General features: G+C 32.0%; 1 protein-coding gene across 1 annotated transcript; it reads left to right on the forward strand.

The window, feature by feature from the left end:
• Nucleotides 1-4,068: 4,068 nt before the first annotated feature.
• On the forward strand, nucleotides 4,069-7,125 carry LOC111703812 (legumain). Its single transcript, XM_023475875.1, has 5 exons — nucleotides 4,069-4,158; nucleotides 4,231-4,291; nucleotides 5,375-5,438; nucleotides 6,107-6,197; nucleotides 6,353-7,125. The coding sequence occupies exons 2-5, from the start codon at nucleotides 4,247-4,249 to the stop codon at nucleotides 6,582-6,584; spliced, it is 432 nt and encodes a 143-aa protein (XP_023331643.1). The 5' UTR covers nucleotides 4,069-4,158; nucleotides 4,231-4,246; the 3' UTR covers nucleotides 6,585-7,125.
• Nucleotides 7,126-13,152: the final 6,027 nt, after the last annotated feature.

Consider the following 13,152-nt stretch of genomic DNA (forward strand, 5'->3'; position numbering starts at 1 on the left):
TGACAGTTGGTGAATAGTTTCGAATGTCTTCTTCTATATACTGCATTAGATACAAGGTGTCCCACGAAACATGCCAGTTGGTGAAAAGTTTTAAATGTCTTCTTCTATATAATGCATTAGATACAGGGTGTCCCACGAAACAGGACAGTTGGTGAATAGTTTTGAATGTCTTCTTCCACATACTGTATTACCTGTTAAAGACTTTTGCAGTTTATTTCTTTAAAAAAATGTTTAACTCATATATATTTTACTGTGAAATCAATTTTACTATACTATAACTGTCATATAAAAAATGTTATTATTCTCTTTAGTATCAAACAACTTATCAAATTATAGAAGAAGACATTTTAAACTATTCATCAATTGTCATCTTTTGAGAGACACCCTGTATTAAAGACTTATTGCAGTTTATTTCGCTAACAAAATCTTTTGCCTAAATATATTTTACTTTGAAATTAATTTTATTATAATATGACTCCTTTATAATATTTTCATTGTTCTCTCATGGTATAAACCAACTTGACAAAATATGGAAGAATAGATTCTAAACTATTCACCAACTGTCATGTTTCGTGCGAGACCCTGTAGCTTAACTTTAGCTGAAGTAATTGACAAAATGAACGATGGTTTTTCCGTGAGAGTTGGTATCCCATTGATCAGTGATCACCGTGGATCTGTTGTGAGCTAGACGATCCAGCATAAATTTTACTTCATTTTGATATTTACCAGAACTTATAGATTTATATTTTTTCTTGTTAATTTCAGATTATTTTGGTTAATTTATCTCTTGAAAAATATATGTTATAGAAAATAAAAAAAAGAGTCAACATCTGCTTTTTTATGGTTTCCTCAACACCAAGTTCAGGAAATTCTGAATTCCTTTGTCTTATGATTGTCTCTGTATACAGGGTTCCCCACAAAGGATATTTACATTAAAATTTAATAAGTTGGTCTTTTTCTTTGAAATTAGTTTCTGTATGATAAATTTAATTGATTTAACAAAGAATTTAAGAATAAAGATTGAAGAATAAAGATAATTCTTGAAATGACTTAATTATGAAACCTAGAGATGAACTCATTCAATCCTAATGATTAAATATTTCCATAATATTGCAGGATTTAGTTAGATAAGAAAGGGTTTCATCATGATTGTACAAAAAGTACTGTTTCTCTCCTCTCTCTACACCTGATTTAAAGTAGAGAGAAGAGTAGATAAGGATTTAGTTTAATTCTTTTATCCGTAGGAATCAGAGAAATGAAGGAATTGAGCATTTTCAGAATTTTTGGATTTATTACAAGTTTTTTTCTACTTTTATTCCTTCTGTCTTACAGGTAATTGCGGAATAATTGACGTCTTTGTTCTTTCTTTCATCAAAAATACCACTGTCGGATTTTTAACCGGCCCAGAGACCAGACTTGATAAACAATTAAACTAACAGTCTTTAGTTGATCCTTTTCTTTTTATCTTGATTCTTAATAGGCTGAAAACAAGTGTGGAGATTTTGAACCCTAAATCCAAGATTTGGGCTGTTCTAGTGGCAGGGAGCAGAGGATGGGAGAATTATAGACATCAGGTGATACACATAGGGTGCTCTTAGAGCAGGGAACAGAGGATGGGAGAATTATAGACATCAGGTGATACACATAGGGTGCTCTTAGAGCAGGGAACAAAGGATGGGAGAATTATAGACATCAGGTGATACACATAGGGTGCTCTTAGAGCAGGGAGCAAAGTATGGGAGAATTATAGACATCAGGTTATGTACACAGGATGCTTTTAAAGCAGCTCAGTTACATTTAATTTAGTTAAACTTCATATAATTACACTTGCCGTAATTACACTTGCTATAAAGTTACACTTCTTATCATTACAAATTGTGTTGGGTGGATAGGTTATGTCAATTTCTGGGCCGAACGCTGCGTCTAGGATGGGGTAGGGGTCGAGCGCTGCGTCTAGGATAGGGTATGGGTCGAGCGTTGCGTCTAGGAAGGGCTAGTGGCCGAGCGCTGCGGCCTCTTAGATTTTAATTATTTTGCTGTCTCACCTTATTTTGGGATAAGACAATTTCAAGGCCGAGCGCCGCGGCTAGAACAGACTAAAAGGGGCCAAGCCCCGCGGATAGAACATTTTAGGGGGCCGAGCGCTGCGGCTACATGAAATCAATTGAGAATTTGGAAATGAAATTTTTTAGCAAATGTAATTATAGGAAATGTAATTATAGGAAATGTAATTATAAGAAATGTAATTATAGGAAATGTAATTATAGGAAATGTAATTATAGGAAATGTAATTATAGGAAATGCAGTTATAGGAAGTGTAATTAAATGAAGTGTAACTATATAAAATGTAACTAAGCGAAGAATGGGAGAATTTTAGACATCTCCGGGATACATATACATCCTGTCCATATACATATTAGAATATTTCTTAAAGGGTTGAAGAATGCCGGATATTTAGACAAAAACAAATCAAAAATACCAAAATTTGCACAAAGGAATTGAGTCTTTGCCACAAACTCTGATTTTCTAATCACTATATCTTTGGAACCAAATGTCACAGACCTTTGATATTTCAAACTATGAATTCTGTTAGATCAAATAATCTGAGTTTGAAATATCAAAGGTTTACAACAAGATATTGAGATTTAAATTTTTGATTTTGTTCCAAAGACTCAATTAAAATTAAAATATTCGAGTTTTAAATTAGATTTGATTTATCCAGGCTGATGTGTGCCAAGCCTATCAGACTCTAGTGGGGAATGGTATTCCAGAATCCAACATAATCACATTTATGTACGATGATATCGCATTCAACAAGGAATATTGTTCAACATTTATTTCAAAACATTTATATATAAATGTAAACTGCTGACTTTATTTCTCTCCTTTGAAAGGGGTGCAGTGCATATAGGATTCACATCGGTTTTAATCTTCGTCGGAGTCAAAATTTCAGATTGAAAATCAAAAATTTTCAATATTTTTTTCTCTGTCATATTGACTTGCGGATTTCTGCGGCAAAAGGAATAAAATTCAAAGAATTCTTAAGGTAGAAAAAAGACAATATCTTCCACATTGTTGCACAAAAAGGTTAAAAGGGACTGTAAGCGTAATTTCAAGTGACCCTCCATGCAAAGATGGCAATGCCCGATTCACAACCCTAACATTGAGAGCTTTGTCTCAATCTGATCAATAGGAAAAATATGTCAATGTTTAAAATTTAGAAAAATGATTATTTTCGATTGTGGTTTCTCTACAAAAGTGACTTGCGCATTATACTGCAGAAAGTCATAATTATACTAATCAAATACATTTAACCCTGGAAAAACGAGAATATCTTTCATATTTTTTATCTTAAAGGTTTCAAGATTACTGTTGAAAATCAGGCAATGTCATGGAGAGGTACTTGAAATTACGCTTATAGTTCCTGTAAAGTTATGTGTACCGTTGTGAATCTGACAAATCTTTAATTGTGAGTTAACTTAAACTTATGTTGAAGAGATCCCAATTGTCCGTACTCTTACAAAACGTAAATTTTTCTTACGCTTTCTTGCTGTATTTGTTTTCTGAATTCATTTTTAGGAATTTTGAAATTTTGTAATTTTGGAACAATAACCTTAGAACAATGTAATACCTGGTTTGATAAAAAATCATCCAAATGGTTCCAACGTTTACAGGTTTGTTGAAATGTTCAAAATAAAAATATTCTTACATTCGTAGAGGTATTCAATAATGTTAAAATATAAATAGATTAATCAGAATGGAACAATTGGACTTAAAAAATTGTAAACTAGGAAAACGAATATTGAATTCAAGTTATTATTTGAGATAGTCCAATAAACATGAAACAAATTACAATGCAACATATATGATATATAATGCCTCAGTAATTATATAGGTCTCACTGTATTATATATTATTAGTCTTTATTATTATTATTATTATTATTATTATTATCATTGTACATAAATAGTGGAGTAAAGAAAGACTTTACTGGAGATATGATCAGAGTTCAAATATTGGAGAAGGTTCTTCTTGGGGAAGGAGAAGGAAGAGGAGAAGAAAATAATTTTTTAATTTATAGATATATTTTGCTGGTCATGGGGGACCGGGGTTTCTTAATTTCCCAGATTCAGAATATTTATCAGCTGTCAAATTCAGGTTAAAAAACCCCGCCAAATAGAATTGATTTTGCGGTTTTCTACTGAATACAAATATTTTCTTTCTGTTTAGAGATATTTTGAAGAAAATGAAGATTATGGGGAGGTTCCAGAGAATGCTTATTTATATTGAGGTAGAGGGGTAAATTTGTCAAAGGAATTAAGTCTTTGCCACAAACTCTGAGTTTATAATCCCTATGTCTTTGGAACCCAATGTCGTACACTTTGATATTTCAAACTTATATCATTTGATCTAACAGAATTTATAGTATGAAATATCTAAGGTTACGACATTGGAATCCAAGGATATACGGTTTAGAAAAGAAGAGTTTGTGGAAAAGACTCGATTCCTTTGTTCCTAATAAATGTGTTAAAACAAATTCGAAATATAAGGAAGACGATTGTTCCGACTCAAATGCCGATGTTAATTCCCTGGATGTGTGTGTACACTGAATACACAAAAGATTGATGATCTGCATCACCATCATGAAGTTCTACAAACACCTTCTAACTGATATTCGTCTATAGTTTCTTTATTAATTTCTAAACCAATCAATTTAAGCCCCACTTGGGAAAATATTTCATAACCCTTTTGTTTTAATAAATAAAGATTAGAAATACCGTTAGATCTCTTTTATTTCATTTTAAAGTCAACAAAATGTTGATTAATAAATGACAGATATTTGCTCCCTAGAAATATTATAGACCATAAAATAAAACGAACTAAATATAAATCCATAAAAATAATGTTTCAACAGTGAAAAGTGAAATTTAACAAATTTTGGAACTTTTGAAATGACGAAACTAATTTTAAATGAGTTAAAACCATTTTCTTTGGCCATATATGTATATTCTAAACAGTCTGGCAATGGCTAAAAAGCATGTCTAATCAGATCCTTAAATTAAAAAATGTCCACCCCAAAAATTCTGTCGAAAAAAACTACTTATTATCAGTGAAATGACTGAAACCAATTTTTCCATGGTTATCTACCAGCTAGGGGCATACAGGATTTTAATTTTTTTTTAAAGATAGATATTTTTCCTGTTTTGCACTAGGTTTTCTTTCCCTTAAGTGCTATTGAGGAGCTATTCTAAAATCTCAGAGGGGGGCTACGCCCTCCTGAATCCGTCAGGGGGTGCGAAGGTCCTGCCGCCCCCCCCCTGTTATCTGCAATTTTAAATCTTTAAAGCTAAAATTATTTCTTGTAATTTTCCAGGCCTGTAACTCTGGTTCTATGTTTGAAGGAGAGGAAGATTTCTTTTACAGGCACGGAATATTAGGTAATACGTCACTATATACGGGGTTAATTCATTTGCCGTACTGTCCCGTTTTGCCCTTATATAGTCTGTACTGTACAGCTTGCACTGTCGGCATGGACCGGAGTTTACAGTGTCGTGCCATTTTTGCACTCATATGCATTTTTTCAATTTTAGAGACAAGCAAAAAAAACAGTTAAAATACAAAAAAGTAACGCTTTCCTACAGTCAGAACCAGAAAACTGTGGAATAGAAAAACGACATTTATAAATAATTAAGTGTATTTATGGTGTTACATAGAAATAGTTTAACTAGTATACATGGTAACATATACTTCTATTCACTTATCAACACACCATACTGGACAAGAGCTGTGTCTTATGTTCAAGTCATAACTTGAGTCTAAAAGTCGTCTTCCTAGTCAAAGTTTTTCTGGTTATCTGTATTTGGTTAAGAGGATAAAATCTCGCTTATAATCGAACTAGAAAGATTTGAATGTTGGTATTGAGAAGGTGCTTATACCAACATATTGTAAATGTAATTCCAAACTTGTGTACAGCATGCGTACAGGTACAGCTGACTGTATATAGATCGATTGTACTGCGAAAGTACAGTATAAAATGTACTTGTAAATTGTACTCATACAATTACAGAAAGTTTTATGTAAATAACAGTATAATTTTAATACTCAGGAATTACTGCGTCCAATGCTACTGGGTCTAGTTTTGGATGCTGCTTTGATCAGCAGCTTGGCAGCTTCCTAGGAGATGCTTTTAGTGTCAGGTAATCAATCAATCAAATAGTTAATTAGTCAATCAATCAACATCTTAAACTAGCAGTGCATCAATTCATCTTCTTTCATTATGCAAGTTTTGATTATGAAAATTTAAAAAATTATTTTTAAAAATGTATATTTTAAAAATTCACATTTATTTCAGTTTGTTTACAAGCAACAGAGTTCTCAACACTGAAACCAGTTCTGTACTGCAGCAAGTGCAGTACGTTAAGGAATCTGTAAACAAGAGCAGTGTATCCATGTATGGAGCTAAACATCTGGAAGAAGATAAACTTTTCAGATTCCTGGGACGAAATCAGGGTTTTATAGAAAATACGGAGAACATCCTCAACCCTACGGATATTACTGACGTTAGATTTATACCTACGCTTTAATTAGAGAGGGAAAAAATTATTGTAAAAATTGAAAATATCCTAGAAGGGATGAATTAGAGATAAGAGAGTTACAGAGATCGATGGAAACCTATGATATGCAATATTTCCCACAGATGCATGTTCTACTGTGTACAAGTACTGTACACGACCAATCAGCAAACAGCTGTATTCAGGGTTATTAAAGGATCCTTTGGATACGCAAGACAAATAGACTGAATTAACAAATGTTATGTTTAAAATTGGAATATTTCTTTAAAAGTTGTAAAACTTAACCCCTGAGTGGGTATAATGTTCAACAAGTGGCCGTGAGATGGCACTCTAAAAACCTATCGTAAAAATGTAGCATGTCGTGCCGGGTCAACATAGGCCTAGACGTAGCCCATCCTGTGAAAGGAGATAAGCAGTCGGTGTAGTCTGTGGGAAGAATAAGGAGGAATTACAACGTTGTTCGTTTGCATCAAGGTACATTCCAGTTCATTTCATGTACCGGGCTGAATTTCAACTAGCCAGGGCAAGCAGTACAGTACAAATACAGACTATATAAGACTAAACGGGACGGTACGCCAAATGAATGATCCCCTTCTAGTGAAATTTATGTGATATATATTAATAATTTATGAATCTCAAATACGTTATAGATCTTAATAATTGGATCAATTGGATGTTGTGGTTTTAAGTAAACGTTCTTTAACAACAAAAAACATATTTTTTATATCTTTATTTTTCGTAAATAAATAGATAGATACATAAATGTTATTAGTAAGACATTACAATAAATTAAATAACTAATACAATATAATTTACTGTCGAAAATAAAAAATAAATACATTAGCATTCAAATCTAGGATAGAATTTTTAAAATAAAAAATCTGAACAAAAAAAATTGAAAAAAAAATAATTTTACTTAAGTATCTAATGCGTCAAAATATATTAATTGATTTTATCTCAAAAGTCTATTTTAACTATTATCATGAAAAAATGGTTTGTTTTACTGTTAAGGGGTGGCCCAACTGGTAAAAAATAGAGTCCATGGCTATACTACTAACTAGTATTATACTTTGTTGAAACATTTTTTCTATTATTATTACTAGGCAGTAGGCAGTGTTAAAATTGTAAGAATACGAGGGTGAAAGGACAGTTTTTATAAATCTTCTGGAGAGCTGGGCTTCCTTTGAGGAAAGGTTGGAAGCATCTACCTCAAGGGAAAAGAAATGGGTGAGTGAGAGGCTACAGCTCTAAAGATTGACGAAGCGCGGGGATATATTTAAATATGATGGATGGGCAGGAGCTACGGGTCCCAAGCTTGGCGAGAAAGGGGCTATAATATCTAAATATAAAAGAGGGCCGACTTTGGCTTCAAAGAGCTACGGCTCTTAAGCTTGACGAAGGGCGGAGCTATGGCTCCAAAGCTTGACGAAGTGCGGGGCTATATCTAAATATAAGAGAGGGCCGAGCTAGGGCTCCAAAGCTTGGCAAAGGGCGTGGCTATATTTTAATATAAGAGAGGGCCGAGCTATGGCTCCAAAGCTTGACGAAGTGCGGGGCTATATCTAAATATAAGAGAGGGCCGAGCTATGGCTCCAAAGCTTGGCAAAGGGCGGGCTATATCTAAATATAAGAGAGGGCCGAGCTAGGGCTCCAAAGCTTGACGAAGTGCGGGGCTATATCTAAATATAAGAGAGGGCCGAGCTATGGCTCCAAAGCTTGGCAAAGGGCGGGCTGTATCTAAATATAAGAGAGGGCCGAGCTAGGGCTCCAAAGCTTGACGAAGTGCGGGGCTATATCTAAATATCAGGGAGGGGCGGGCTATAGCCCACAGCATGGTGAGACTGTATGCAGTAATATGAAGATATGTTTGGAAGATTGGAACCCTGAAAATAGAAATTATGAAAAAAATATTTTTTAAATTTTTTATAAATCATTTTTTTTTACCTTGGATCTTCTTGTGCGTCGAGAAAACTTGTTAATTTACTCCATACAGTGAATACAGAAAACACGTTGCTAAATATACAAAATTTAAAGGGACTGTTCGGGAGAAATAAAATATGATATCAATATAAAGTAGTAGTCTCTACTTAGTATTTGTATATTAGTTTTTTTTCGATCATAAGTCAGTATCTCCTTGACCGATTTGCCTCAAATTTTATTTCATGGGTAACTCATTAGAAACCAAGAGGTTATTCTTCGCTTGGTTTGAAAAATTGAAAAGCTGCCAATTAAGTGAAAATAGTTTTTGTAATTAAACTGTTAGAGTTTTATCAAATTAAATCGAATAATGATTAGTTTACATGTGAATAAAATCTGTCTAGAAATCTATATTCAAATAGAAAGTCGTCTTCATTCAACAATATTTATATTTACAAACCTTAGTACTGTTGCAACGTGCATAATCATGTAGGATGTAACCAACCATAATGATACAACGACTAAAAAAAATATTAAAAAATAAGAAAACTAAAATTATGTAAGATTTGAAAAATAAATGTGCATAATTACATTATATATAATTACATTGCATATAATTACATTGTATATAATTGCATATAATTACATTAATATATAATATAATCTTATATTAAATATAATTACATTATTATAAGCCAATTAAAAAAAATTTTCAGTTTATGTACAGGTTTAACCACAAAGGATAAACCTATAAAAAAATATAGTTACAGTTAAACCCTAAATGAGCTTACATCGAAAGTAAAGACAAAAGTCGTCTAGACCATTTTTCAATGATTTTTATACTATTTTACGTAAATGTCAGTATTTGCGAAAATAAATAAAACGCCATGAATATTAATATTAATTTAATTAAAAAACTAAATATCTGCAACATTCCATTATCAGAAAGTGAAGAATACGACATTTGATGAATTTTTTCGATGTGTGGCTTATTTAGGGTTTAACTGTATAACGGCGACGTGAATATGAAATTTGGAGTTCTTTATCTAATATGGTCTTTTATTGCAATAATACTTAATGATTTCGCAATAAAAATAAATACTTAATACAGTTGTGACTTGCGAGGAATTAAAGAATTAAAAATAGACTGGGAAATTTATGTTTCTGAAGGCTCATATTCTTTGTTTGTGCCGGCCATGTATGAAAGTACAAAATTTGTAAGACGACCTTTGGATAAACTTGATTAAACTCACTGTTTATCATTTACATATATATCGTTATATAAATTCAACCTTCAACGTTGTAGTAAAAATGTCAATATTTAAGTTTCATTCTTTGTTGGTGACCCAGATAAAAATACGATCCACATAAAAACTAAATTACAAAGACGACATAAAAATAAACCTGTCATTTTTGTTGAATGTTCTGAATGATCTGTGGCAGCTAAGGATTTCATTAAACCAACTAAATAGAAACCAGAATTAAACTTGGAAAAATATACTTTTTAAATACGTGGGTGTCCCTGAAGTAACGACATCTAAATCGTCTTCGATCTTCGAGAAATTCATTTGTAAATTTTGCAATATTAGTGTTATATTACAGTGGTATAGGCGATTATATCAATACAATGAAGACGCCTTTTGATTATAATTTTGATATATTTGATTTCATATTTGTTAAACAGCATGGATATTTGATACACATAAACAAAGAAGTCAAGAGAAGCTGTCGATTGTATACTTGTAAACTTGTAATTCGAAAAAATCAAAACATAAATAAAATAATCGTCTTCATTGTATTGATATAATTTCCTACCAGTTTACTTAAAACTTTGATAAACATGTAACCAAAATTTTGGGATTTCCGAATGGGGTTTGTCACTTTTGTACCCTAGTTTAAATTTATTAAATAATATAACCGAAATTGTCATTATAACAACTGCGTAATTGATACAAAGACAACTTTGATGTCGTCTGTTGATTCCTATATTATTTGACAGCTTCTCTTTGTTTCCATGTTTATGTGTATAATGTGTATCAATGCTGTTTGAAAGCTTGGTAGAAATCAAAATGTAAAAACCAAAAGTAATATTTATATATAGGACGACGACTTTAGACCAATATTAACTAATATCAATTCTTACCTAGAAGACAGACGTATGGGAAGAAAAATAGAGCAAGAGGTAGAAGATAGGGAAGTATTAATTCATAAACCAATCTGAAAACAAGGTTATTATCTTTACAAGCCACATCGGACTAACCAGAGTTCGCATTCGCTTTCTTCTATTTGAAATCATACGCGTTTTGGTTTATAATTAAACAATCTTTAAACTTACGAATTTGTTTGTTTAATACTTTTTATTCAAAATGTATATGCCGACAAAAAAGTACTTTAAAAAAAGGCTAAAAAGTAAAAAATGATGTTTATTAGGACAAATTGTGATCGAAAGTTACAGTTTTCTGGATTATTGACAGAACCGTTAAATCCACGCGAAGCAGGACATAAGAAACAAGGAATACGCTTTACAGATTAAAGATTTAAAGATTTCCCTAGATTAAACCTTTCTAACTTTACCTGGCCACTTATAGAGTACCATGCCGATTCACAACGGTACCCATTACACATTTGTCTGACAGACTGATTGAGCATTAAATAGTTCCTTAATTACAGTGACGAGCGGAATGTTTCTCAGATAATTAGGTTTCAAGGGGACCATTTTAAATTTATAATAAACAGGGTGTCTCACGAAACATCACAGTTGGTAGATAGTTTAGAATGTCTTCTTCCATAATTTTTTAAGTTGTACCAAAGACAATAATAGAAATATTATATAGGAGTCATATTATAGTAAAATTAACAAAAGATTTTTTAAACGAAATAAATTGAAAACAGCCTTTAATATCTAATACAGTGTATGGACAACGACATTCAAAACTATTTACCTACTGTCATGTTTGGTGAAACACCAGCTGTAAGTTCACTTGAAATTACGTCCACAAATTAACAACGAACTGATCAACTGTGTCTTTCACACCTGGTGCCTAAATATTACCTGTATGTTACATATGATTGTTCTTGAACCTCCTGGGATATCGAGCCTGTTATTGAAGGAACCACAAGATGGCAGTATTGTCGAGTAAAAGGCGCCATTCCTAAATTCTCAGATAACAAACTCCTAAAAAAAGTTAATTTAAAGTCTAAAAGAAAAAAATAATGATGCATTATGATATGCATTATTGTATTGAATATTGTATAATGACGAAAGTTAAATCGAAAAATTACAAGAACCTGAACATGCTTATTAAATGTTGATTATCGGATAGAACTGAAAGCCTTCACAATTAATTAAAAAACTAACAGATTTACAATTGAGTTCATCCACTAAAAAATATCTTCGACTCGAATATTACCTAGCATAGAAACCTGAAGGAGCACTGATAACAGAAATAAAGAAAATCATGCCAAAGATGATCAGAGGAAGAAGACGACATGACCTAAACAAAATTCAAAGTTTTACGCGGCATGAGAGAAAATCAACAATAATGATCCAAGTCAATATTTCTAATTCACATAGAATTTATTCATTAAATTTTAAATTCCTCAAACCAATAGTTTTTCAGATAAAATAATTTTTAAAGAAAAATCTAGAAAGAAACTGAATAACTCAACATTTTCTGTATCTTTGCAACGTAATGGTATTATAACTAGAAAATTAAAGTTTCACAGCAAATTAGAGTTTCCGGCAAATGTCGAATTCCTTTCTAGATTTCTGATTGGTCTTGAAATTAATCTTTAATTGCATATCATTATATTTATGTTTGTCCTGACCTGATCTCATATTTGCCGGACTGATCAAGGAAGAGGATGATGAAGGCGTGGTAGACGATGGAGGTAAGCATAAAGGAGTACATCAGGGGGTACACGTGACCAGCAAACTGCCAAATTCCACACCACTAACAAATTAAAGATTAAATATTTTTATTACAGTGTAAATTATAATTTAAAAAATGTAAAAAGTAAAAAATAAGTTTTCAATTTTTTTAAAGTTCAGAGAAGTCTTATATCAGAAGACGAGATGTTATAGTTGGAACTTTGCAGAGTTAGTTGAAACACCTCTCCCCAACTTGAACCGGTGCACAAGTGAAGTGGTTTAACTATGTCAACGCAGTTCAAATACTTTTTCTTATCTCTCATGGGGTTGAACTTAGATATTAAAGTACACTAAAAAATACTTATTTGAAAATAAAATTTTTAAAAATTTTATTATTTTTTTTTACCTTGTCATTGGTGGCCCAGTTAGGAACATGATTCCCCCAGTCAGTTAACTCAACTTTATGCAAAACATGATTTAATTATGCAATTTAAATTCAAATTGAAAAGTAAAGCAAATGGAATTAGAGCAGATGTCGTATCGCCTAAAAAAAGTTCAGAAAGCCTATTAAACATATGTATTGTGGGGTCCATAAAAATGTGTAATTGTAAGCAAGATTTCAGTAAAATTTCAAGTAAATGAAATTGGTCTGTGTAAACTGTACACTGCATAATAGCTGTGTTTCATGTTTATTGCACTATTTAAAATCATATTATAAGCATAAGCAGAAAACTAATCCTATTCTTGTTTTTAATCTGCCTCGAAAATAATTTTTTCTTCCAATTTAGTGAT

The sequence above is a fragment of the Eurytemora carolleeae genome, unplaced genomic scaffold (assembly GCF_000591075.1).
Source record: "Eurytemora carolleeae unplaced genomic scaffold, Eaff_2.0 scaffold114, whole genome shotgun sequence".
NCBI classification, from domain to species: domain Eukaryota; kingdom Metazoa; phylum Arthropoda; class Copepoda; order Calanoida; family Temoridae; genus Eurytemora; species Eurytemora carolleeae.

Coding starts and splice junctions, on each gene's coding strand:
- LOC111703812 (XM_023475875.1), top strand. CDS start 4,247: ATGAAGATTATGGGGAGGTTCCAGAGAATGCTTATTTATATTGAG. Junction 4,292..5,374: donor GAATGCTTATTTATATTGAG/GTAGAGGGGTAA, acceptor GTAATTTTCCAG/GCCTGTAACTCTGGTTCTAT. Junction 6,198..6,352: donor GGAGATGCTTTTAGTGTCAG/GTAATCAATCAA, acceptor CATTTATTTCAG/TTTGTTTACAAGCAACAGAG.